At 39.6% G+C, this 27100-nt stretch overlaps 1 protein-coding gene across 1 annotated transcript; it reads left to right on the top strand.

The window, feature by feature from the left end:
• Positions 1 to 1287: 1287 nt before the first annotated feature.
• On the top strand, positions 1288 to 27100 carry chrd (chordin). The gene is made up of 23 exons (XM_067995243.1): positions 1288 to 1626; positions 1954 to 2057; positions 3401 to 3527; positions 3643 to 3792; positions 3902 to 4016; positions 10187 to 10283; positions 10375 to 10516; positions 10618 to 10758; positions 11094 to 11176; positions 11626 to 11773; positions 14098 to 14204; positions 14469 to 14585; positions 14680 to 14836; positions 16815 to 17056; positions 17986 to 18099; positions 18581 to 18787; positions 18903 to 18996; positions 19793 to 19843; positions 21208 to 21311; positions 22071 to 22173; positions 22543 to 22697; positions 23966 to 24059; positions 25742 to 27100. The coding sequence occupies exons 1-23, from the start codon at positions 1485 to 1487 to the stop codon at positions 25822 to 25824; spliced, it is 2877 nt and encodes a 958-aa protein (XP_067851344.1). The 5' UTR covers positions 1288 to 1484; the 3' UTR covers positions 25825 to 27100.

The following is a 27100-nucleotide window of genomic DNA, read 5'->3' as shown; positions in this document are numbered from 1 at the left end:
GAAAAAATTATGCTTAATTTTGAACTGACTCAACATAACTTTTAGGGAATGCTCGAAGTTCATTGATTATATAAAAGGTTCCCTGAGACAAATGTCAAGGGGTAATAAACATTTGATACTTGTATTATAGCCAGCAGTCCTAAGTTAAACATGTAATATATCCAGTTAGTTGATTTTTCTGGTAATTTACCCCATATTATTCCTAGGATTTCTTTGTGATGCCAATCAATGCATTTCATATGGCAGTGAATTTCTGCTGACTGGCAATTCCTTTAAATGTATGGAATGTGATCGGGCAGTTTCTGAAGCCGGAAATGTTACTTTTCCAAATATGCCTGAAACAGTGGATTGAGGAAGCAATCTCGTGCGATCTGGCTCCCTCCGAGTCCAGCCCATCTGATCCCACTACAACTCTGGATTGTCTTGGGTTCAGCACTGGTTCACAAGGATTTTTAATTGGAAATTTTTGTCGATGCAGATAATATTTGTCCCAATTTAGAATATTTTATACCTAACTATCCCCCAAATCGCTACCGCGCAGATCTGAGCAAGCGAAATAAAATTGGTTCATATTCCAAGAACGGAAGGAATTGCTTTTAAAACGAAAGAATCTATGATTTCCTTTAAGTTCCGTGGGACTGAAACCCCCGCAACACGGTTTAATTTAAGTTCAAGTTAAAAGGGACACGAGAATAGGGCTGAACTCAAATTTCTGCTATCGTACACTTTGAATAAACTGTACAGCAATATACCCAATGGAACATGCTCTGACTTGGAGTCCAAAATTCGGATCTAAAATGTATAAGGAGTATGTAATCAGTGCAGAATGATCGTCTGTACTTCAATTATTAAAATGCATACCTTCCCATGAGTACAATTCTTTCTGTTTAGCAACAAGTACATCGAAAAGCTACAAGGATAAGTGCAGACACCCTGTACAGTGACACAATCATGCAGAATGTACTTTGCAACTTTCGGGACTTGATTTCACAGACAATTTACAGTGTTCACTCAGTCTTGCTCCGGTTTAGACCAATGCAAACACCGCCTAGGGGTTTGTAAAAGTGTATTTCGCTGCTCAATTGATTCAATCTCACAGTGATAGTTCTCAGTTTTAAAATACACACTTGATTCTCGGCTTCTAGTCGACCCACGTCTGTTTTTCATTGTTTTAACACTTTCCCAGTGAGTTTGAAGAGGGTCCCACGCTGTGTCTGCTAATCATCTTTCAATGAGTCGATTTGAATATTCCAGTGATTAAGGCTTTGTTGACTTTGATGCATGTTCAGGGCTTTGTTAAGAGTATATAAAAACAGGGAGTTCGTGCACAAGGCAGTATTGGAAAGGTTGAATTTCTTGTAGCCACAACAAACCGACGCAGCTTTCGAGATCTTCTCAAGGCCCCTCAACTGGCTGTTGTTAGTTGGAAGGAACCGTTGCCCAGTGAGAAAGTGAATTGTCACTCGTTTGATACAACAGACACAATGAAAACAGTTTATCTGGTTTCTGTGTTACATCTAGTTTTTATTTTTAAGTTGATGTCTGAAGCAGTCGGTTTCCGACCGAAGATTCCTTCTTTACCCATTCGAGCAGAAGATGACCTCGTCCATTCTAAAGGAGCTGCAGGTAATTCTCCTCTACTGAAATTGTTTCTTACCTGACCATCTTTCGGGGGTGGGCGGAAAAAATAACTGATCACATTTTGTTTTCCGAATTACCGCTTTTTTACAGGAAATATCCCCCATTCCCGAACATGAAATGTAACCCTCGAATTTATTTATTTTTTGACGTATTTGCACCTTTTCTTAGAAAATTTCTATGAATTCGGACTGATAAATGTTACATTTGTATTCAAAGGAAAGAGGAGTAAGACTGGATCCTGGATATTTGTCGGAAGTATTAAAGTTAATGAAAGGCTGGGACTTCAGATGTTGTTCTTGTGTCATTTTGCAGGCTGCTCTTTCGGTGGGAAACTGTACGCGCTCGAAGATACCTGGCACCCAGACCTGGGACAACCCTTCGGAGTCATGCACTGTGTTGTTTGCCATTGCGAACCGGTATGTTTATCGTGGCTGTTTGAAAAATAAAACTTAGTGCCATTCTGTATGTATTTTTGCTTTATTTTATTTGAAGAAAAATGCATCTTCCAAATGTATAAGTTTATATAACCAGCGCGATCCTTAACTGCGTGTTGCGCCAACTGGGAATTCAGTCCACGTATTTTACTGTCTCCAGAGAATGTGTTGAGGTCGTCTTCACAGTATTCACATCATGATATTGCCTTTACAGAGTTCATTCTAAGAGGTCATCCCTATATTTAAATTGTGGGTCTCCATTACCATAGTTATCCAGTATGGTCTACTTTATTGCTACAGGATCTCCTTTAGAGTATTCATAAAGAATTCACGGTATTCCTGCTCTGGAATCTCCTTCACAGTGTTCATGTTATGAGATTTTCTTCACATTTATGATTTGAGATCTCCATTACAGTATTCAGAGATTCCCTTCACGGTATTCATTCTGGGGGGTCTGGAGTCTGCTTCACGGCATTCGTGGTATGGGGTCCGCTTTACAATATACTTAGAAAAAAAGTCGTGCCTGGATTGAGTTTTCTGTGAATCAACAGAAGGGAATGTATAGTGGGTCTGTACGTATTTTTTTTTTGTCATTCTATTTTATTAGGCCGAACTGTAGGACTTTACAATAGGTAGTTTCTGTGGTTATTATGTGACACAAACGTTGGTATTTTGAAGGCTGTGAATTGAGTTCAGTAGTCAGAGGGCTAAATCACTAACCATAGTCATGCCCATGTCCCCTCCGAGACCACGAATTAACAAACCCTAATTTTCCACCACATTTAACATAAGCCAATCTTACTCAGCGACCTTTCAGACCAGTCTGCAAATTATCCACAAACAATTACACAAATGTATTATTTCCCCATTAGCAAGAGATTATGAGCTGTTTGGAGAGCAATACACATTTCAGTTTTTAGGAAGACGCCCATCGCACCAATTTCCACTCACCTCGTTAATTAGGTGCTGTCTGATTGCATTTTTCTCCCAAGATGAGTGTGTATTTGATGGATAAACGTGTTATTGTATTGCTGCTAATCAGGACAGATGTTGGGTAAGTGCTGTCAGCTTGAATTGTGGAACAGGGAAACAAAATAATTATTAGATATAACAATGACATTCGTTAAGCAAGGAAGGTTAATTTCCCTTTTGAACATGAGGGGGAAAGCGGGATCTAGCCAGACGATACTGTACTGTCAGTCGATATACTATTGTGAGTGCTGTATTTCATTATTTATAATAGTTTTATTTAATGCTACTTTATGTTCTGTAACCCGCTTTCAAACATGAAATGTAAGATTTTTTTAAATCTTCGCCTTTTAAAGCAACGAAATCGCAGAGGTAAATTTAACGGCAAAGTAAGCTGCAGAAATATTAAACACGACTGTCCCGAGCCCCCCTGTCGCACCCCCGTCTTACTGCCCGGACACTGCTGCAAAACCTGCCCGAAAGGTGAGGATAATTCGCTAGGATCAATTTACAACTATCCGCATCTTGAAAAAGATTAATACAACGCCCTAAACAAATTTCCAGACATGTCTAACAGACCGTCCTTTTTAACTTGTAGAGAACGCCAGCAGTTCAGAGAAGAAACCCGAGTACTTATTCGATGGACTTGAATATTTTCCTCTTGAGAAAGAGGACGATCTGCAAAAAAGTTATAACGATCGCTCTTACATCAGCTCTGAGGACATTTCAATGGACGACAGCAGAACAGGTACACATTAAATATACATGTTTAGAAATTAGCACTTGTATATAACAATCGTATTAAACAGATGATGTTTATGGTGAAGAATTCACCAGACTTTGTGCTTTCTGTGTAGATTTTGTAGCCTTGCTCACGGAAACATCTGTACATTCGTCAGCATCCAGAGGAGTGGCCAAAGCTCGATTTACTCTGGTCAGATCCAACCTCATATTCGCCATTCACTATGAAAGGTATTTTAAATGGGGGCGGGGGGGGGGAGATATTCTAGGAAATAAAGATACAATTGTCCTCCAGCAGGCAGCCTCGCACAATAGACCTGGTATAACTCCGCGGGGTACCAAAATAAATGTTTAAAAAGTGCCAAGGCTGTCCCTGGACCGTCCCAGGTACTTTTTAAAACTTAATAGGATATATTTTTAATGTTAGGAAATAATGGATGCTGCCCCTCCCTACCCATCTCAAAACATTAAAAATAAACTGCCGAGGGAGCTGAGCTTTGGGTATATGTGCAAACACGCATGTACAGAGCTCCTCCTGGCTGTGTAAGTGTATTCGGCCATGAGGTGCAGAACTTGCGTTTGTGGTCTGCAGATATACAGATATCAGTCTCAGACTAGTGTCTGTAGCAAACCAGCAAACTAAAAGAACACATGAGGGAACTGTATGGTCCAATGGGTCAACACGTAGCTCTTTCACCTCTCATAACCAACTGAACACCGGGAAGACTAAAGCCATCACTCCCCCCTCCCGCCAATAGACTCTGCCCCCTTGCCACTGACTCCAATCCACCTGTGGTCATCTGCTCAGACTGAATTGGACCATACAAGGCCTTTCTGTTCTGTTCATTTCAGAGTTGACTTGAAATCCAACATCTTGTCCATCACCAAGACTGCTTACCTCTACCTTTATAGTATTACCTGCCCCTGGGGCTAGGGAAGGCTCTGCAGATGGGATGGTCTAAACTGGAGAGGACTCGTTGTGCTCGGTGAAAGGGTAAATAGGCCAGTGAGAAAGATTTAAACCAGTTGGGGGTGGGAGGGGAAAGTCCTCAGAGTGTCAAAATGTGTGAGAAAAAGACCAGCAGGATATGTAGGCAGGGTAAGGACAGTTACCCCAATAAGAGTTCTGTAAACAAATGCACATCGTATAAGAAGTTAAAAAAATGAGTTTGATGCACAAATTAAACTTAAAGGGTATGATGTAGTAGCCATTACAGAGATCTGGCTACAAGCTGGGCATGATTAGGACTAAATATTCCAGGCTATAGGATCTTTAAAAAGGTCAGGGAAATAGGGAAAGGAGGAGTAGTAGCAATAGTGATAAAAGACACAATTACAGAAATAGAAGGAAGAGATTTCAATATGGGTGATTCTTAATTTTCACAGAGACTGGGAGAAGCAGAACTACTCAAGTAGTAAAGGCAATGAATTTCTAGAATGTATTCAGGACAGTTTTCTAGATCAATCTATTTTAAAACTGACAAGGGAACAGACCGTACTAGATTTAGTGATGAGTAATAAAGCAAATTAGTTAACAATTTGACCGTAATGGAAAATCTTGCAAATAGTGACCGTAATATGATTGGATTTGATATTAGGCTTGAGAGGGAGAAGAGAGAGTTACAAACCAAGGTTTAAGTAAGGCAAACTTCAAAGGGATGAGAAATGAATTGACCACAGTGAACTGGGCTGAACTGTTAATGAGTAAACCTACAGACAAACACTTGGAAATATTCAAAGAAATATTTAGTATGATACAAAACCACGACATACCCCTAAAAGGCAAAGGCTTCACTTGTGTAGTTAAGCAACCATGGTCAACAAATGAGGCAAGTACCAAGCTAAAAGAAAAGCTTACACAAATGCAAGGAAAAGTGGAAATCCAGCAGAGCGGGAGAGCTATAAAAAGAAACAAAGGGATAAAAAGAAAGTAATGAGGTATAAAAAGGAATATGAAAAAGATAGCAAGTCACTATCAAAGCAAACAACAAAAGTTTTATAAATATATTAATAGAAAGAGAAGTGATAAAGGGAAATCTGGGTCCATTAAAAACAGATGCAGGTGTCATTATAATGGACAATAAACTAATAGCAGACGTACTAAATGAGTACTTAGTATCCATTTTCACAGTGGTGGAAGAGGACAAAATAAGTCAAGGGGAGGAACTTAGTAGATTTAATATAGATTTAAAAAATGGTAATGGGGAAAGAATGGGACTTACGATCGATAAATCTGCAGGACCTGATGGTTTCCAACCCAGAGTTGGAAAGAAATAGGTGAGGAAATTGAAGGCGTGTTGGTCATAATTTTTCAAATCTCTCTAGATTCAGGAATTGTGCCTTTTGGATTGTAAAATTTCAAATTTCACTCCATTATTTAAGAAGGGAGGGAGGGAGAAACCAGGTAACTATACACCTGTCAGTTTAACATCAGTTGTGGGGAAGATATCATCAGAGACAGAGTGACTGAACACTTGGGCAAGTATCAACTGATCGAAGAGAGTCAGCATGGACTTGTGAAAGTATGACTAATATAATTGAATTTTTTAAGGTCACTAGCATGGAAGATAGGGGAGTGTCTATGGTTATTGTCTATATGGCCTTCCAGAAGAAATTTGATAAGGTTCTGCATATGCGATTATTAGCAAAAATGAAAGCACATGGAATTGGAGGTAACCTCGTGACATGGGTTGGTAATTGGGTGGAAGGTAGGAGACAGAGAGTAGGGATAAAGGGTTTGTTCTTTGATTGGTGGGAGGTGACAAGTAGGATTTGCCAGGGATCTGTACTGGGGCCTCAGCTTTCATATATATATTCATGACATGGATGAAGGAATAGAGAGTTGTTTATCCAAGTTTTCAGATGCCACTAAGTTAAGAGGCACAGTAATTCGTGTGGATGGGACCAAAAAGTTACAAAGGGACATAAACAGACTAAGTAAGTGAGCAAAACTATGACAGATGGAGTTCACTGTGGGGAAGTGTGAGGTTTTCCGCTTTGGATCTGTGAAAGGCAAATCAAAATATTTTCTTATTGGGGGGAGACTAGAAGTTTTGCAGGAAAAGGGATTTAGGTGTCCATGTACACAAATCACTAAAAGCTAGTGCACACATACAAAAAATAGCTAAAGAGGCAAATGGAATGTCAGCCTTTGTCTCAAGAGGGTTGGAATACAAAAGTGAGGAAGTGATGCTTCAGTTGTATAGAGCCTTGGTCAGACTCCATCTGGAGTACTGCATTCAGTTTTGGGCGCTGCACATCAGGAAAGATATATTGGTCTTTGAGGGGGTACAGCATAAATTCACCAGAATTATACCAGGGCTTAAAGGGTTACATTCTGACAACAGGTTGCATAAACTTGAATTGTATTCCCTTGAGATTAGAAGGTTGATGGGATGATCCAATTGAGGTGTTTAGAATGATAAAGGGACCCGATAAAGTAGATATAGAGAAACTGTTTCCTCCAGTGGGGAAATTGAGAACAAAAGGGCATAATCTTAAAATTAGAGCTAGGCTATTTAGGAGTGAAATCAGGAAACACTCTTTCACACAAATGGTGGTGGAAATCTGGAACTCTCTCCCCCTAAATGTTGTTGATGCTGGGTCAATTTAAATTTTCAAGACTGAGATTGATAGATTTTTGTTCAATAAGGGTATCAAGGGATATGGAGCATAGGAGTTGGGGTACAGATCAGTCATGATGTAATTGAATGACGGAACAGGCTCTAAGGGCTGCATGGACTACTCCGGTTACTATTCCCCTACCTCACCTTCACTGTCACTGAAGCACCTTATCCATGATTTTGTCACCATTCATCCAATGTCTCTCTTGCCAGCTTCCCATCCTCCACCCTCCACAAATTTCAACTTGTTCAAAACTCAGTTGACTGTATCCTGTCCTGCACTAAGCCCCATTTGCTCATCACTCTTATCCTCACTGACCTACATTGACATCCTGTCCCCTAGTGCCTGAAATTAAAAATCCTCAACCATGGCCTCACCCTACCCTACCTCTGCAATCTCCTCTGGTATTACATCTCCTCCCATACCCTTCAGTCCTCCAATATTACCCTCTTGTGCATACCCCTTCCCTTCAGCCCGCCATTGTTGGCAGAGCCTTCAGTTACCTTGGCCCTTTTCTCTGGAACTTCCTCCCTAACCCCCTTCACCCTTCCACTTCTTTCTCTGCCTTCAAATATCTTCTCAAAACCCATGTTTTAACAAAGCTTTTAGTCACTTTTCCACTCTAGTGCCATGGCTCAGACTCTGCTCCTATATTCCTTTGTTCTATTTTTTCCTTCCCCCTTATGTAAAGCACCTTTGAAGATTTTCTATGTTAAAGCTGCTGTATAGATACAAGTTTTTGTAACCCTGTTTGAGGCAGATGAGCTAAAGTCTCCTCTCTGTGCTGGCTGTAAGGGTCCTGTGTGAAATGAGTTTTAGCAGCCTTAACCCAGTTCCCTATGGAACAAAACTAACCAGAATTTAGAAAAAAATTCACAATCTCATCAGAGTAGGATTAAAATAATAGTTAGTGCCACTGTTCTTTCATAATTTCACTCTTATCTGTCCCAATGTGGTCACTACATCTCACTCAAATTGTTTCTCTTTCTGTGCCCATACAGCCACCTCTAGTATACCCCAGAGCTCCATCCATTGGTCCTGTTCAATACATAATTTACCCCCCAATGACATCATTCACAAGCATGAGGTCAGTTTCCACATGATGATACTCAACTCCACCCCATTCCTTGTGCCATTTACTCTAAAGCTATCACTATAATTTTTAATTGCCTGTCTGACATAAAATCCTGGGTGAGTTAAATTTTCCTTCAGTTCAACATTGAGAACACAAAACCCATCTTTTTCAGCTCCTGTCAGCACCGGTATGTGCCTCTGATATTAACTATTAACTCCATCCTCCCCAGCTGCTCATTCAGGCTGAATCCAGAGGTGTGTAAAAATGGCCATCCTGTTAGACCTTGAACTTAGACTGGGTGTGGGGTGAAAAGCTATCACTAAGCATTAATTCACATCCAAAACATTGCTTGCTTATGCCCCTTCCTCTCTCCTGTGCTGCCAGAACCCTAATCCACACCTTCAGGATTGATTTGTCAAGAGCTCTCTTCACTGATCTCCTCAACTCCACTTTTTACAAGGGCTTCAGTAGATCCAGACCACCACAGTTCATGCTCGATTTGCACGAAGTCCCCCACGCCTATCATCCCTGTACTTTCCAAGCTCCATTGACTCCCTGTGATCCATCAAATTGACTTCAAAATCCTTGTTCTAATTTTCAAATTGCTCCACAGTCTTGTTCCCCACTATTTGAGTTAACCTCTCCAGCCACATTTCCTTGCCCAAATTCCAGAACCATAGAAGTTTACACACAGAAGGAGGCCATTCGGCCCATCTTGTCTGTGCTGGCTCTATGCTGAGTAATCCAAAAGTAATCCCGCTGCTCTGCTCCCTCTCCATAGCTCTGTATCTTCCTCTGCTTCAAACATTTATCCAATTTTCCCTTAAACGATACTATTCCCTGTGTCAAAATGTTCCATGCTCCATCAATCCTCAGAGTAAAGAAATTTCTCCTAACTTCTCTCATCACTCTCTTAATTAATTTTTAATTGACAACTCTTTGTTACTGACTCCCTATTCCCTTTATCAAAACCCTTCATTCACTGCCTCTAGAGGTAAAGTACTACCAGTTGCAAAGGCTGTTGCTTCCTATTTTATCTGGCTGCTGCCAGTCTGAGCTCTCGGCCTGTCTATATAGGTCCATGATGTGATGATCCACATTGGGAGAAAGTCCACAAAGAAAATGGTGAAGTGGGAAATGTGAATTTGTAGCAGCTCTGCATGCACAGATTTTGCATTTGTTCGAATTTTGCCCTACAGTATAAATTGGATGAAATGGGCAGAATGTAAACTGGATTCCATACAAACAGGGTATTGAGGGTCTTTGAGTTTGTTTGCAGTAATGTGCATGTTTTACATTTGCTTTCTGTTTAACAAAATTGACTTTTCAGTAAGTGCTTCAGCACATGCCTGTCTTGTAGACATTCCACCATTAAGTATTTTGTAATTTTAAAAAGTGTAACTCATGCATTGGGTCCTTCGGGGAATGTCAGTGGTTCAGTAACACCTCCTGATACACAACCATGTTTAAGTAGGACAAAAAGTTCCAACAAAGCTATGTCTGATGTTCCAGAGTTGGATACAAATTTGTATTTCTTTAATTTCTAAAGGTCTGGGTCTCTAACTCAGACTAAAAGAAAAACTGCAGGGATTAGGGGGAACAGGTCAATGTGCTGTTGTTGTTAACTAATGGGTAAAAATGTGGTGGTTGAGGAAAACTTCCCCTGTAGTCTGAAAGTTGTCTGATGTTCTCTGTCTCGTAGACTCAGCCGTCCCATCAGGGTAAGCTTTCGGGACCGTGATGGTACTGTTTTATTTGAACATCCAGTCCACAAGACATCTTCACCTCAAAATAACCTGGTAAGCCATATCATCTTTTCACCCATTACCAAATAGATGCTATATGTTCTGATGTTCATTCTCTGACCTGTACACCTGGTTTTGTTTGTAGATCTGTGGCATGTGGAGGAATGTGCATAAACCTTACATCAAACTTCTTAAGTCAGATCAGCTCCAGGTTGCTCTGATGACACAGCCCCGGCCAGACACTGGCATCCAAGGCAAGATCGTCAAACACAGGGCACTCTTCGCTGGTAAGTTTATAATACTTAAAAAAAAACTCCTTCATGCACTTAATCAAACTATGGGCAAGTCTGAGGGGCCTGGTGTGTTTAACATGTTTCTATTTCCCCAGAAACATTCAGTTCTGTTCTGACCTCGACTGACCTTGATCGCTCAGGACTGGGTGGTATTGCCATGTTGACGCTCAGCGATGTTGAGAATAACTTGCACTTTATCATTATGTTTGCGGGGTTGCTGAAGAAGACTGAAAAAGGTAAAACCATTCACCAAACTGTTGGGTCATTTATTGAAATCAAATATTAGCTCAAAAAAACTGGCAGGGGGCTTTATAAATCTCCATCATTATATAATCCTACATCATAGCATCATAACATGGTATAATGTACAGGTGATATCTGGCAATACAGTTGCAGTTTTTGAAGACTGTAATGCCCTACATATTATTTAGGTTTTGATAGTTATGTTTTATTTACTAGTTTTGCATGTTTTGTCGTTGGCCAGTAGATAAAGTGCAGTGCAAGCACCCCCTTTATCTCCACATAACCTTGTAGTGCATTGCCTGCTCACAGTTTTGTTACTCCCTTGCAGATCGTAGCCTGGTCCCAGTGCGAGTGCAGTTGCTATACAGGAACCGACCGTTGAGAGAAGTCAGAGCCAACGTAACCACCAATGTAAGACTTTGTTTTCCCAAACTTTATAGTGCGGCAGGTTGTACAGTTAGAACTAAACACACAAGGCTTGGGCTCGAGGGTGGGTTTACTCAGGAATTATAAATGCCTCACCCGAGCCTTAATACACTTGAGAAGCTTTTCACTGTACTTGGTTGATTTTGGATGCATCATCAATTCAATTCATAATTACTGTTCTCACTGTTGTAATCATAATCCTAATTCTGTAACTCTAAAATTTACCTTGAGGTTGAACCTGGTTCTAGCACTGCACTGCACAGGCAGAATCCTAACATTGATAGTATGAATTTTTATTTGACAACATATTTAAGACTGTTGCTACTTTATTGATACTTAGAAACTTGATCCCTTTTAATAGCAAAGATCTAATGCACAATGGTGTCATTAGTTTATATGAAGTTGGGAAGAAACACCTTTTACCTTTTGCCCAGGACTATGATTTTGCTGAAGTGCTGACTGATCTCAGTAACAAGGAGATGTTCTTACTTTCACGTGGCCAGTTAGAAATTGCCCTGGAGACTGAGGGCAGAAATACAGATCGTATTTCAGGATTCATCACAGGCAAGAAAACATGTGATAGTAAGTAGAAAATCTAGTTAATTGGAAACTACTTTAAATATGAGAGTTAGGGGTTGAATTTCTGTAGGGGCTCTCCCGCTAGTCCATTGTAACTTTGGCAGAAGAGCCATGGAAACCCTAGATAAATGGTGTAAATTCCATTTATGATGTTTTACCAGAGTTTCTGAGGCACTTCAGTCGAAGTTACACCAGCAGAGCGGAAGAATCCCCTTAATCTTAGACTGCATTTAGACCATAAGTGTAAAAGCGGTTTGAAGCAATTTCACTTTGCACTAATGCCAAATGTTGTAATATAAATTTGGAGACAGAGCTCATACAAAGATCTAAAAGGAAGGGTGAGAAAAGACCATCAGGCCCATCAAGCTCATTCAATCAAGTAGGTGGTGTAACCTCCTGCACCAACCACCATCCCCCGAGCAATGCTGTCTCCTGGGAGAGAGAAAAAACCTGTAGCCAATTTAGGAAAATCTCTGAGAAATTCAGCTCCAATTCCCTAAGGCAATCAAGCAAATTCTAGGAAACCTCGATTGCCTATGACACATCACAATGTAAACTAATAACTTATCCCCTATAATTTACAATATCCTCTTCTTTCAGGATCTTCTCAAGTTCCCTTTCAAAGGACTGTAGCAATTGCATACTCTTAATATTCCATGGAAGTTTGTTCCAAAGGGCTGGAAAAATAAATAATTCCTGGCATCTAACCTAACTCTTTGCCTATGGACCTAATAGGCATGAACTCTCATCCCCCCATCCCTATCCATTTCAAGTAATGCATCTACTGGATTGAACCAATCCCATCATCGTTCAAAAAACCTGCTGTCTGAACTTTTCTCGAGTAAATAACCCTAACTCTCATAGCCTATCCTTATAATGAAGAGCAGTAAGATTTCATATTATCCTCGTCACCCTCCTCTGTTCATTCTCCAGAGCTTCACCTTCATATGTGGGGATTCTGCAATGGAAGGAGTCTTGCAGGACTTCTCACTCGAACCAGGTCGGGCCCTGACTCTGGATTTGTACTACAATAATAGCTCCTTTAATATTGGACTTAGCGGGATACTAGGATCAGCAGCTCCTGATGCATTTGTCTCACAAGCTGGCATTGACTTCAGAGTATACTTGACCACCAGAAAATCCAATAAAAAGAAAGCTTTGCACCAATGCTCCTGTCTAAATGCATCCTTCAAGAAAATAAGCCGAGTGGTGTGCCCATCACTAAGAAAGCTCTTGCATTTGTATAGTGCCTTTCACATCCTAATCACTTCATAGCTAATGAATTACTTTAACAAGAACATAAGAAATAGGAGCAGGAGTAGGCCATATAGCCCCTCGAGCCTGCTCTGCCATTCAATAAGATCATGGCTGATCTTCTACCTCAACTTCACTTTCCCGCCTGATCCTCATATCCCTTGATTCCTTTAGTGTCCAAAAATCTATCGATCTCAGTTTTGAATATACTCAATGACTGAGCATCCACAGCCCTCTGGGGTAGAGAATTCCAAAGATTCACAACCCTCTGAGTCAAGAAATTTTTCCTCATCTTGGTCCTAAATGGCCGACCCCTTATCTTGAGACTATGATCCCTAGTTCTAGACTCTCCAGCCAAGGGAAACAGCCTCTCTGCATCACTTGCCAAGCCCTCTAAGAATTTTATATGTTTCAGTGAGATCACCTCTCATTCTTCTAAACTCCAGAGAATATAGGCCCATTCTACTTAATCTCTCCTCATAGGACAACCCTCTCATCCCAGGAGTCAATCGACTGAACGTTCATTGCACCCCCTCTAAGTGGTAAGAAGACCAAAACTGTACACAGTACTCCAGGTGTGGTCTCACCAGAGCCCTATGTAACTGAAGCAAGACCTTCTTACCCTTATACTCCAACCCCCTTGCAATAAAGGCTAACATACCATACCTTTTAAAATGTAGTCACTGTTGTTTTGTAGGCAAATGAACTGGCAATTAATGCTAAAGTGACTCTCTATTGAGCTTAAATCCTAGCTTTGGTTATCATTCAAAATCTTATTCCCTCCATCTGGGAAAGTTTGGCAAGTTTTTGGCCAAATTGCTGGATGCATCTCCCTATCAGAACTGAATACTTTAGGAATGGGGTGAGGGTTGGCAGAAGAGCAAAAATTACAGAAGTGTGCCTCCTATTGTTTAATACTGGAGTGGCATTAATGTTGATATTCTTCCATGGCTCTGACTATCCCACTGTTTTTTTTTGAAACAATACTCTACATCAGTACTGTTGTTTATAATCCAACTTTGTTGAATATATTAAATCTGATTTAATAAGCTAATTTTCCTTCTTTCCATTAGCTATTCAGAGTGTGCTATCAGGTGGAAATGCTCTTACACCAACCAAAACTGGTGCTGTTGGCTCAGCAAAATTTATTTTGCATGATAATGGCACCCTAGAATACCAGGTAAAAATTTAATTTTTTTTCCATTTTATTGTGTAAGAAACTGCATAAGGAACCATTTAAAAAAACACATTTTTCTCTTGACGTGGATTCATTCTTTTATATACAATATATTTTATGCATTGTTTGTCTAACTCTATGTTTCAGAATTTGTATTCATTTCTTTTATACTTTGAAATGTAATTGCAGAGGATTCTAAATATTTGATTATAGTGAATTGCAAACATTACTGGGAAATAATCATGGCAAATGGTTATTTTTCCACAGGTACAAGTAGCCGGCACAGCCAGCGAGGTCATAGGTCTCACAATTGAAACTAAACCTCGGCGCAGGAACAGACGGAATATTTTGCACGACATAACGTCTGACTATAGGAATAATTTTGTAAGTACTAGTATCTCTTTTGAAAAGAAAATGCACATCCATCAATAAGCAATTGTTTGTGGTTTAAATTCTAACTTTCTCTTTTGTATTTTAGGCAATTGGAGTTAGCGATAGTCTAAATGCCAGAGACATTCATATGTTATTACAGAATGAGCTTTTTATCAATATTGCAACAAAGGAGTATGAAGAGGGAGAGTTAAGAGGACAAATTAGTTCTTTACTCTATAGTGGCCTTCAAGCAAGATACTATGGTAAGGAAAACAGAGTCCTATCTTATAATAAGTTGACAACTGTTCAGTTGAACGTGGGCAGCTACATGCTGCCATTGTTTCAAAACATTAAATGTATTCAGTTAGAAATTTTGTATAAAATTATATTTAATGCAGTAATTCTGTGATTGCATTTGTTCAATTTTATTTTATGCAATAAAAACAGAAAATGCTGCAACCAGGTCACATCTTCTGAATGTGACTCCTACTTCTTTAAGAAAGGTACAAGGGTTGTGCCCTCAAATTAGAGAGCTGTAAGCCTTCCCTTGATTATGAGGAAAATGTTCGAGACTTTGACTTGGGATCACATGGAAGGAAAGGGGCTGGTTAGAGAAAGTCAGCATGAGTTCAGAAGGGGCAGGTTGTCTTTGACCAATTTATTAGATTTCTTATGAGGAGGTTGCAAATCTGCTGAATAGAAGAGGCACTGGATGTTATTATTATCAAGATGGATATTGTAAAGGCATTTGACACTATCCCATATAACACACTAATTCATGGTATGTGCCCACGGGTACGTAGCAAAATGTTATGCTGGATTGGTGGTGGCTGGAACATAGACAGCAAAGGGGTGGTGGTGCATCAGGAGGTATCAGAGTGGAAACCAGTTGCCAGTGGAGTCCCAAAGGTCTGTGTTGCTGCTTTAATTTATAATTTTTATAAATAACTTGGAGGATGGAGTATTGTCCAAATTTGTGGATGTCCCTTTGCTGTGTGGCCAGTGACACTAACCAATGAGCAATAATCCAAAGGGATCTGGACAGGCTAGGTAAATGGGCAAAGAGGTGGTAGAAGGAGTTCAACACAAAAGTGTAAAATTATGAGATTGAGTAAAAGAAGTGAGAATGTGGACTACACATTAACTGGTAACATGTTTCAAATAACAGAACAGGAAAGGGTACTTGGGGCTTTAGTGAATGGGTTATTAAAACAATAACTTCTATTTAAATAGCACTTTTAATATAGAAGAATGTCACAAGCATTTGACCATCAGCTAAGTGATTCCAGGCAGTCAACAAAAGCTAATAAAATGTTGAGATCTATAGCTGGGAACATTAGTCAAAGGAGATAATTTTGGAATTATATCTGTCCTTGGTGAGATGGCATCTAGAGTATTGTGTTCAGTTTTGATCTCTGTATTACAGAAATAATACAAAGTTTTTAAAGGTAATTGAAGGAAGGGCTGCAAAACTGATTCCTGAATTTAGAGGGCTAGGTTATGAGAAAAGATTAGCCACCCTGAGATTTTACTCTCTTGAGAAGTGGAGGATGAGGCGGTCTTTTGAGGTCTTTAAAATTTTTAGTGGTAAGGAGAAACTATATCCAGAAAAGTTCCTCTGTTGGGCAGAGCACTTTGGGACACAGTTCAAAGTTAAGGGTGTCTAAAGAAAACAAGGAATTTAGGCAAAAAAAATTCAATTGGAAGTTGATAGAAATGTGGCATAGATTACCTGAAGGAAGTGGTGCAATAGAACAAAATGGCAGGTTTAAAAATGGACTGGATGAATTCTTGTTAGTAAATAGGTTTCAGGGCTATTATTTCACCGTAAGGAACCAGATGGGAGGTTTGGACAGCTCATTGAGCCTATAGTCTTTTCCAGCTCAAACCATTACTGTGTTATACAGTGGGTCGGTCAGCACCTAAAAGACAAAGACAGGTTAGTGTGTTCGGGTAAGACCCTTCATCAGAATTGATATAGTCATGTGAGCTCCTTTATAGGTCACAGCCAAAAACATTAGCTGTGTTTTTCTTTCAGATGCTGACTAACCTGTAGTGTATTTTCAGCATTTTCTGTTTATCATTTTGTCTGTCTTATTTTATGTAGTTGTGTTTACTGATTGCATGCCCTGTTTTTAACTCTTATGACAGGTCATGGGCTCCATGTTACAACTGCAAACTTCAACCTGTTTGTAATTAAGCTCAACATGAAATACTAACACTAGAAATCTCTTCTCACAGAGCTGCCCATTCCTCTAGCCGGACAGTTTGTGGTACCCCCTATAAAGACTGGTTCAGCAGGGCATGCGTGGGTATCCTTGGATGAGCATTGCCACCTGCATTATGAGATAGCTGTGGCTGGGCTTAGCAAAGCTGAAGATATTACTATTAATGCTCATCTCCACGGATTTGCTGAGATTGGGGAAATGGATGATAACAGTGGGGAACACAAGCGCCTCCTTAAAGGCTTTTATGGATCAGAGGTACGATGCTGTTTAAATAACACTTGAATTTTTAAAGCGAAGTCATTGCAACCATATGGGTGGGGGGAATTCGACTAAGTATTTTCATGAGGTCACCTTCAGAAAGTTATTTGTTGACAATAATCACAATGTATAACTGACACATTAAACTATTCCTTCGATTCCTAATCAGTTCTGAGTTTGCTGATCTCAGCTTGGGCAGCAGTTGGAGTGTTACTATTGACTGATGGATCCATGGACTAGAGAAAAGGGAAATCAGCTGGGATTCGAACTCTTGATTCAGTGGCTGCAAAGTGCTCATGTGTGGATGTCGGGTGAGAACAGATCAGACTGCGATGCCCTCCATGCTAAAACAGCCTGCCAATACCCTCCATTTAGGCTCTCACATGAAGAGTCACCACTGGATCGAGGATCTGAAGGGCTACAGGTGCTTTGTGGAAACAAATCCCAGCAAGAAGTCAACACCTCAAGTAGAGGACGGGAGAAAATCTGAATAAAAAACAGAAACTGTTCTGCTTCAAAAATAAATTGATGCATAGCCCGTTCTCATTATAACACTCTTATTTATAATACAAATTCTGTTATATGGTGGCTGGGCCTTTGGTCCTGATCATTTCCATATAACATTTTAGCCTATGCAAACAAGACATTCACTTCATTTCACACCCCATTTTAATGATCAAAACTCCTGGCTCCCAGTGATTGTGTTAGAATGAGATATGAATGACCACTAAACAAGCTAATGTTATTAGTTGCAGTGGATTTTTGCAAAATAATACTTCAATGAGCCTTATGGTTTGTAAAGTTAATTAGTGATATTTTTGAAATTCCAATAATATCTCAGCAATCATAAGTCCTTTTTTTATTATATATTGATACTTTGATTTTCACATTAGGCCTAATGAACTTACTTTGTAATGGTCTTATAGGCTCAAGGAATATTAAAGGATATCAGCACAGAACTTCTGAGACATCTTAACAGAGGAACTGCATTTATTCAAGTTAGCACGAAACTTAATCCCAAAGGAGAGATACGAGGGCCGGTACGTATAAGTGCCTTTAGCATTGAAAGTGCTCTTTTTGAACAGTGTAAATAAGGGCATTGATATGGAAAATTAAAGAAAGATCAGTTTAAAGAAATATCCACTATGTTTAACATACTGACGAATGCTCCTCCAATTTCAGCATCCTCCTGCACTAAACTGTTGTTCTGTTTGGAGCTAATTCACTGGAATCTTGGTTAATAGGACTTATAAAAGGTCACTGGTCTGTGCATAATAGGTAGAAATTAATAAGGCATTTCAGAAATGTTTTACAAACACTCGGTTTCATAACATAGTCATTGCAATATCTCACCATACAAATCTGCACTTAAATGAAGTACTCAGCTGGATAAAACTCAGGTGATCAATCCAAATAACTGGAACGTTCCTTGCAGGCTATGATTTTGTACAGTCTCCATTATTAACAGGGCTCTGAATTCAAAATCACTGTTGGCCTTATTAAAACTGTCATTCTCTTCAGGTGCTGATTCGAAACCAGTGTGAGTCGAAAGGATTTGTTATACCAAAAGAACCCGAGTTTGAAGACGGTCTCTTTCAGGAAATTAAACCTGATCCAGAGGAGTTGAAGAAAGATCCAAATTCTTGTTTCTTTGAAGGGCAACAGAGAGCCCATGGGTCTCAATGGGCACCAGACTATGACCGGAAATGCTCCATCTGTAGTTGCCAGGTGATATAACGAAAGCCAGCTTGAGTGATGTGAAGTGCTACTTGGATTTATTTTACTAATTCTTTTTAGCATGACCAGATTTACTCAAATTCTGCACATTTTCTTTCTATTTCAGAAAAGGACCGTAATATGTGACCCTATCATATGTCTTCCTCTGAACTGTTCAGAAATTGTTCAACTTGAAGATAAATGCTGTCCTGTTTGCAAAGGTATGTTTTTAATCAGTGGGAAGCGATGTGCTATGCAAGTAACAGTCACTGTCAAAACCCATCACTGCTGAGCTCAGTAGAGAAAATGAAGCAGTTGGACTCTTGTAATCTATACATCTATTTATATATTAATCAATTGCTGCAACCATTAGTCAAATTGATGAAAATTTTTCATTAGCTACTCCAAGAACCTTTTAAGTTGGCCAAGGCCAATTAATGCAATGGTTTATTTAGTGCTTTGCTTAAACTATATGTGAAATTCACTGTTGGAGTGAAATTATTTTATCAAACAAATCTAAACTGTATTTGCCAAAATTAGTTAGTTAGGCTGTATAATTTGAAATAAAGCATCATAAAATATTTTGTGAGAAATAGTAGAGTGGCTGCATGCTCGTACCAAAACAATCATCGTGTACTCAGAACAACAAACAGAAAGTCAGTGAAAGGAGCAGGAGGTTTATCAAACAAATGGACCATTTGGTGGGTTTCTTAGATTCTAAATCATGTACTAGTTTCCTTTCTCTGCAAAGCCCTAGATTACAAGTTAGTTATATGGTTTAAATCACACACTGCTGTGGTTCGGTTTTCAAAAGTTCAATTGCTGTATGTGATGCCACATAATTTGCTGTCACTTATGATGTAAATGTGGAATCTATACGAGTACAGAATGATGACAACTAGAGAAAACATCTAATCCATTTCATAGTTACTAAAAAGATTTTTCTTTGGTATTTTCTACTGCATTGGTAACTTTGAATTTTATTGACTTGTGATCCTTTTAATATCATTTTAACAGATAAAATAGAAGCAAAAGATGAAAAGAAAACAGAAGCGGACCAGGTTGAAGGTAAGCTTATAAATATAATTTCATTGAAAAACATTTTTTGTTAATAGTCTAATCAGGGATGAGCTGTTGTTAAGTAAACATTTAATATTTAGCGAGGCAATGGTCAGAAATCTGACAGGCAATTTGGGGGCAAAATTCAGCTGTTCACTGTAGCAAAATCGTAAATATGGGGATAAATATTTGAAGCAGTAGAAGATACAAGGCCATGGGGAGGGTGGGTCAGTAGGATTAGTTTTGAATTGTTCTATCAAAAATGCTGGGACAGCTACGATAGATTAAATGGCCCCTTTCTCTTCTGTAAACTCCTGTGGTTCCTTGAAAATTGTTTCTGATTTTACTATCAGTGGCAAACAGCAGAAATCTTTCCCCTTCATCTTTCGCTTTGTTTAAGTGAATATTTTTTCTGATGTGCTGTTTTAATTCGTCGGCAGTATTAGATCAAGTATTTTGCTTCAATCCTTATTGATCCACACTGTGGTTCATAACATTAGGACAGAGTATGCAAGTGGCTTCTATGTGTAGGCAGCTGCCACATACTGGCAGCACTCTCCACTACACTTACTGAGGAAGTCTCAGTGTATAGCAGAGATTTGGAAACAAGCCTTATTTTGCCATATGTCATGAGTTATGTCAAAAGCAGTGATAAATTCCAATATGATCTTATGTTTTCATTATTTAAGCTTCCTAATTCCTAACATTACAATTGTCTTGTATAGTGAGATGGTTTCGTTGTTGATTTAAAAAAAAATTCTAATGATTACTAAAATAAAACATTTTAGCTATGAGTAATCAAAGACAAAGGGAAAAATAATCTCAGTTTAATATGTGACAGAAAGATGCAACATATCCGAGTCCCAAAGTGTGGTGCCACAGACTAGTAGACCGGGGGGCTTTAGGCTACAGTTTCCTATATGGTGAGTCCCTTAGCTATGCCACCAGGGGAGGTACAGAGGTACAGAGCAGATGCCATACTCGTTTCCCATTCATTATCTTCCCTGAGGGGGGATGAGCAAGACTCCAAGGGCAAATTACCCTGGGATTCTCTCAAGCATTCTCCTAGTGGCCCAATCACTGGCAGAGGACTGGGAACAGTTCACAAGCCTGACATTACATCCAAGCAATGATGCGTGGCCCCGGAATACTGTACAATACATTTACAAAAATGGGAGAAGAATCTCAAATTAATTATCGAAAATTTCAGCAACCGTTTTTAGGAGGACTTTTTAGACCTCTGCCATTGGGATAGTAAAGTATTACTAACTGTTAACATTGTGTTTTTATTGGATATATTTTTGCAGTGATCATGGTGAGACCAAATGAAGCCACAATTATTCTAATGAACAATCCGTCTCATTATATTTCAGGCTGCTATTTTGATGGGGACAGGAAATGGCATCCTGCTGGGACAACCTGGCATCCATTTGTACCACCTTTTGGTTATGTGAAATGTGCAGTGTGCACTTGTAAGGTAGGAACCCCCTACAGACTCTTTTAAACATTTGCGAATCAGATTAACATTTTCCTGAAAAATGTGATTTCTACTGTTAGTTATAATATTTTGATGGAAGAAGTGAATAAAATGAACAATTATTTTCACTTCAGCGACATCCAATTAGTGAACATAATGGCCAGAAAGTTCCTCGAAGCCGCTCCCGCTCTGCCGCCATAACTTTACCGGAAGTGTGGCGGAAACTCCGTTTATACGTGTAAACAGGGTTCAGTCTTCTACTAAAGAGCAGGATATCGGAGATGAGGTGTATCCTGAAATAGCTGAGAGTGAGATGAGCGATATTGTGATGGATAAAAGGAAAATTTTAGATAAGTTAATTAAACTAAGGGAAGACAAAGCGCCAGGGCCTGACTGGATACGTCCTAGGATTCTGAAGGAGTTAAAGGAATTGCAGAGGTCCTAGAAATTACATTCTAATAAGTGCAGAGTGTGCTGGAGGACTAGAGAGTGACCAATGCAGTAACAATTTTTAAAAAGGGAGACACAACTAATCTAAGTAATTACAGGCCAGTTAACTTAACATCTGTGATAGGGAAAATTTTAGAGTTGAATTAAGGATAAAATTACCATATATCTAGATAGTGAAAGTAATTTTATTGAAAAGCAGAAAAATGATCAATTGCACGAAGGCTTCCAATACGATATGTAGTAATATTTTACAATGCTGTAGGTTATGTATAATTTAATATCAAGGTATTTCTTATATTTCATTCATAGGGGGCAACTGGGGAGGTTCACTGTGAGAAGGTTCAATGCCCTCTTCTGCCTTGTAGCCAACCTGTTAGAAGGAATGCATCAAATTGCTGTAAAGAGTGCCCAGGTTAGTAATTTGTCCTGTTTTACTTTTCTACTATCTTGTATGTAAGAGAGAGAAAGAAAGACTTGCATTTATAAAGCGCCTTTCACAACCTCAGGACGTCCCAAGCGATTTACAGCCAATGAGGTACTTTTGAGGTGTAGTCACTGTTGTAATGTAGGAAATCTTTAAAGGATCTATCTACTGAGGCCCAAATACTGTTTAGCAAATACTGAACAGGCATTTGGTCAAATTATTAGTGTCAGGCAACATCAGCAACATATCAAAATGTACCCCAGAGTACCTAACGTACATTGCACATCAGAAATAGACTGTACATAGTTGTGGATAGATACCCTGAACTTGCTTCTGAAATTTGCTTTTTTACCACAGTTACAGGGATTACCCCTTTTGACCATACAGACATGATGCAGGCTGATGGGCCCAGGCCCTGCAAATTTGGGCGCCATATATACATGAACAATAATAAATGGCATCCTGAAGTTCCTCCGTTTGGGGAAATGAAATGCATTACTTGCTGGTGTGATGTAGGTATTCTATTTAACATTAAGAATCATATACCACAGACCACATCAAAAATGCTGATATTGCTTGAAATGTTGAGTTATTATTTAAGGAGTTACCAAGATGCTGCCATCAAAGGTATAATTTGTTCAACTGGTTTGCAAAGTAAGAAAGTGAAACCTAGTTCTAAGGTTTTCTGTGAGATTTATGAATAATTATATTGGCAGTTCCATAAAATAAGGAATTCATGTATTTTTTTGTCAGTTCACTTAAGAAAGTATGACTATATGGTGCGGTATATAGAGCATCAGTGCACAGTGTCAGACTGGATTGGTGGGACATTGTTTCAGTCCCCACTTTATTGAGTTTCAGAGCTTAGCCACGTTGATGCCAGGAGGCATTAAACAGAGAGCAGAGCCTCCTCACTGAGAGGGAGTGGAAATCAGAGACTAAGTCACTCCTGTACCACCTGCTAGCTGATTCAGAGCACTGTTGGTGGAGGCCTTGGGGAAGTATGGTTCCCCCGTCCTCTTGGCTTTAGCTGGTGTATACCTTCGGGAGAGCAGAGAGAAGAAAAATAAGAGGAAGAAGAAAACCAGAGGGTAAAAACCCTCAAAGTATTGCTGTTTATGAAATAGTCAAAATGTAATACATCATTTTTCACATTTGAAATATATTTAGAAAGAAAATAAAGAACTTGCATTTATATAGCACCTTTCACAACCTCAGGATGTCCCAAAGCACTTTACAGCCAATTAAGCACTTTTGAAGTGTAGTCACTGTTGTAATGTAGGGAAATACAACAACCAATTTGCACACAGTAAGGTCCCACAAACAGCAATGAGGTAATGACCAAATAATCTGTTTTACTGATGTTGGGTAAGGGATAAATATTCACCAGGACACTAGTGAGAAGTCCCCTGCTCTTCTTCGAAATAGTGCTATGGGATCTTTTACATCCTCCTGAGAGGGCAAACGGCACCTCAGTTTAAAATCTCATCTGAATGGCAGCACCTCCAATAGTGCAGCACTCCCTCAGTACTGCACTGAAGTGTCAGCCTAGATTATGCGTTCAAATCTCTGGAGTGGGACTTGAACTCACAACTTTCTGACTCAGAGGTGAGGGTGCTACTACTGAGCCAATGCTGACACCAAGTTTAAAAACATGTTCTATTTCCCATTGTTGGAACTAAGAATAAAATTGGAAACTCCGAATGTAACAGAGACTTACCAAACAGGGCAAGAATGCTGCAGCAAAATCCTATAATTGTATTTTGATTTCAAATTTCAGGAGGGGTCCACAAAGTGTCAACGAGAGAAGTGTCCAGTACTCACCTGTGAGAACATTGTGAAGCGACAGCATAAGTGCTGTCCAGAGTGTGAAGGTAAAACTCAGCAGGTTTACTTTAAAATAACTTAGCTAAGAGTTCCCGACATATTTCAATCATTTAAAAACAATTGCATTCTGTTAAACATTTCTGAAGCTGGACGGTGAGAGAGTGGAATCCTTTTCAATTCTGAAAGATGCCAGGCTGGTGATGGGGAACACGTAAGGCAATGTGGGTGCAGTGAACGGCACCTTGAACACTGGGGAAGCCTGCAATGTGTGCAAAGCCTAGTGCTGTCTTGTCCTGCTTCACTCTGTCCATGGGGAAAGAGATGTAGGTGTTCCTCCTGGCATAAAGAGCCTTGGTGACTTCCCTGATACAGTGGTAGACAGTGAACTGTGAGATATCACTGCTATCACCTGCTGCAGCCTGGAGGGAGCCTGTTGCTTAACCATTAAGGGCCACAGTGACCTTGACAGCTATAGACAGTGCTGTCCATGCCCTGGTTTGAGGCTTGAGTTGTGGCTGCAGCACGTGACATAGCTCGGCGATAGCCTCCTTTGTGGAGTGAAACCACTTTGAGACATTGCTGCTCTGCGAAGTTCATGTAGGAGAAGTGCTCCCTGAAGATCCGCTGTAGGTATGGCCTCGTGTGCAGTGCCCTCCTCCTCCCTCTTCTCCCAGCTGCTCCTGTTCTCTTCTCTCTGCTGCTCCCCCTCGTCCTCCAGCCCCAAAGGCAGCCCTACCAGACCACCCATGACTGCAGTGAAACTATTGTGAAGGCAGACAAATGCAGTCCAGCAAAAGCTTTTTCTCAGAAGTCAGAATTCAGTTTTATAAGCCAGAATACAAGCCAAATAACACTATAAGTTAACCTGCAATCTAAAAGGACAAGCCAGCAACTAATCTGTAAGTAGTGAATGAGCCCTTTAAATAATGCCCCTAAAGGGTCCTTCCTGCTTGTTAGTGCCACGGGTTGCTGAGCGAGTTTATTATGTGCCGAGTCAGGCACTAGGGCAGACCAATATCACGAAAGGGTCCTACAACAAGAATAGGACCCCTATTTAAATATTTTAATAATTGTTTATCGTAGTCCTGATGCATGCCCTGGACGTCTATGGAGCAGCCTGATCCAATATGGCAGGCAGTGCACTTGCGGCGTGGAATGAGCGCGCATGCCGCCGCCATTTTGGGCCCGCCGCCAATCAATTTCTAGGCCAATAAATCTAAGAATACACTGTAGAGATGGTCAGTAATGATGCTAATTGCTGAGTTTACAATATTTTGCTTCTTAAAATAGAAGGAAGAAAGTCAAAGGAAGAAATGGAGCTATAGGTAGTTGCAGCTTGTAGGTTAGCTTTGCAGACTGCCTGCAGATTATACCACATTGCTACTTCTCATTTTGGTTATTTAGAAGATAGAAATATCTGTTGCTTTGTAGACTGACCTAGACTGACAATTCCTCTCATCTTTATATATCTTTAGAGTAGAGGGATGCTTCCTACTACTGAAGTTGCATTATCATCAAAATAATGCAGGAGGCAGCAGTTTTTCTTGAGGAGGCATACTGGGTGTAAGAAAGGAATCCTCCTTAACAGTTACAATCCAAGCAATGCATTCTGATTTCTTCTGTATATGTTATAAATAGTGGTGTGCTTAATGGTTTCTGTTTAGGCACCTTTATAATATTGCCTCGAATTGGGTTGTTCCAATATACTAAATATTTTTTATGTCTTTAGGTCTGACTTCGTATTTTGATGAAGATGGAGAGAAATTGAAAGACCAAAAGAAGGGGAAGAGCAGCTGGGGCTCTAAACCATAATCTGACTGAAATTGTATGAATGCACTCCACACATGCAAAGGACAAGAGTATGCATGTGATATATGCTATGATGTCTTCTTCAGTTCATCAAGCTGGGATTTTTGAGAACTTCATTTGAAAGAAAGATGAAAAATCATTAATGTAAATGCACTCAGTAGATTCAGCACTCAGTGCAGTTAATGAAAGGAAAACAAAAATGTTGAACACCATTGGCAAATCTGTGATTTGCTCTTCGTGCTGAAATTTTAATTACGTACCTCATGTGTTCCAGTCCTGGTATGAAGGAAGATCAGTCATAACCTGCAAGAATCCTATCAGTTACATGAAGCCTAGACTGGAAGAGCTTTCAAAAGTTGGATGGATGGGCTAAAGATGACACATTCATTCCTAAAGGTGCTCAGTAAGCCTTTATCACCAATTCTTTCTACTATTCAAAGGACATAGATGATATGGGGAGTGAATTTATTTCATATTGTTAGACATTTTGATTTTAAAATGACAAAACGTTGTGCTTCTCGTCCACATGTTAAACGTTTCTTGAAGTGCAAATCCACAAGCATGTTATTAAAGCCAAGAAAATCACATGGGAGTGTGAACTCCATCCAGTGAGGGACTTCCTGAAAAGGAAGCTCAGAACACAGCTGAACGAATGAAGATAATATCTTTCGTTTTCTTTTAACAATTTGCTGTTAAGTTTTTCTGTTGCAAATTCCAAGTGGGAGAAGCTGCTTGGTTCACGTGACTTGATCTCCATTACAATTGACCTTTTTTATCCTCACTGTGAATGGGATGCTGCTTCTGTGATTGCCATTTGCGTATGTGAAACCCCAGGGATGAAAGTGGCAGATAATTGATGTGTTAGATTATGTGTACGAGGTGATTCACATGCGTACCATCAGCAAGCACCAGCTGCATTCTTCATAAATTCCTCATAGAGACTCCATTTGTAAACCTCTGGAAGGAGGCTTTTGTTGAGAGGTTTAAGTCTTACTATGAAATAAATTGAGTGTGGTGAAAATAAAGAAGGATGTGTGCAGGACTGTGCCTGAGGACCACCTGCCAACATTCACTAAGTCACAATGTATAAATAGAAGTATGTCCTCCCTGTCTGTACTGTATGTAGCTGAGTTACAACTTGGACTGTGCTGCAGGTGAAGCTGTGGAATGTAAATAATGTAAGTGCTTCACTTTTCATTGTTTCCATCAATATTTTGCTATTTAACAGAAGAATGCAATGATATACTTGTCAGTAAAATAGTAAACAACTCATGACTCA

Source organism: Heptranchias perlo, chromosome 13, assembly GCF_035084215.1.
Source record: "Heptranchias perlo isolate sHepPer1 chromosome 13, sHepPer1.hap1, whole genome shotgun sequence".
NCBI lineage: Eukaryota > Metazoa > Chordata > Chondrichthyes > Hexanchiformes > Hexanchidae > Heptranchias > Heptranchias perlo.
This window is presented reverse-complemented; position numbering and strand designations above follow the sequence as displayed.

What these genes read in the sequence shown, in the direction of transcription:
- chrd (XM_067995243.1), top strand. Translation starts at nt 1,485, where the DNA reads ATGAAAACAGTTTATCTGGTTTCTGTGTTACATCTAGTTTTTATTTTT. An exon ending in TTGCTGTAAAGAGTGCCCAG is followed by an intron (nt 22,174 to 22,542) that starts GTTAGTAATTTG and finishes TTTTTACCACAG; the next exon opens with TTACAGGGATTACCCCTTTT. An exon ending in GTGCTGTCCAGAGTGTGAAG is followed by an intron (nt 24,060 to 25,741) that starts GTAAAACTCAGC and finishes TTATGTCTTTAG; the next exon opens with GTCTGACTTCGTATTTTGAT.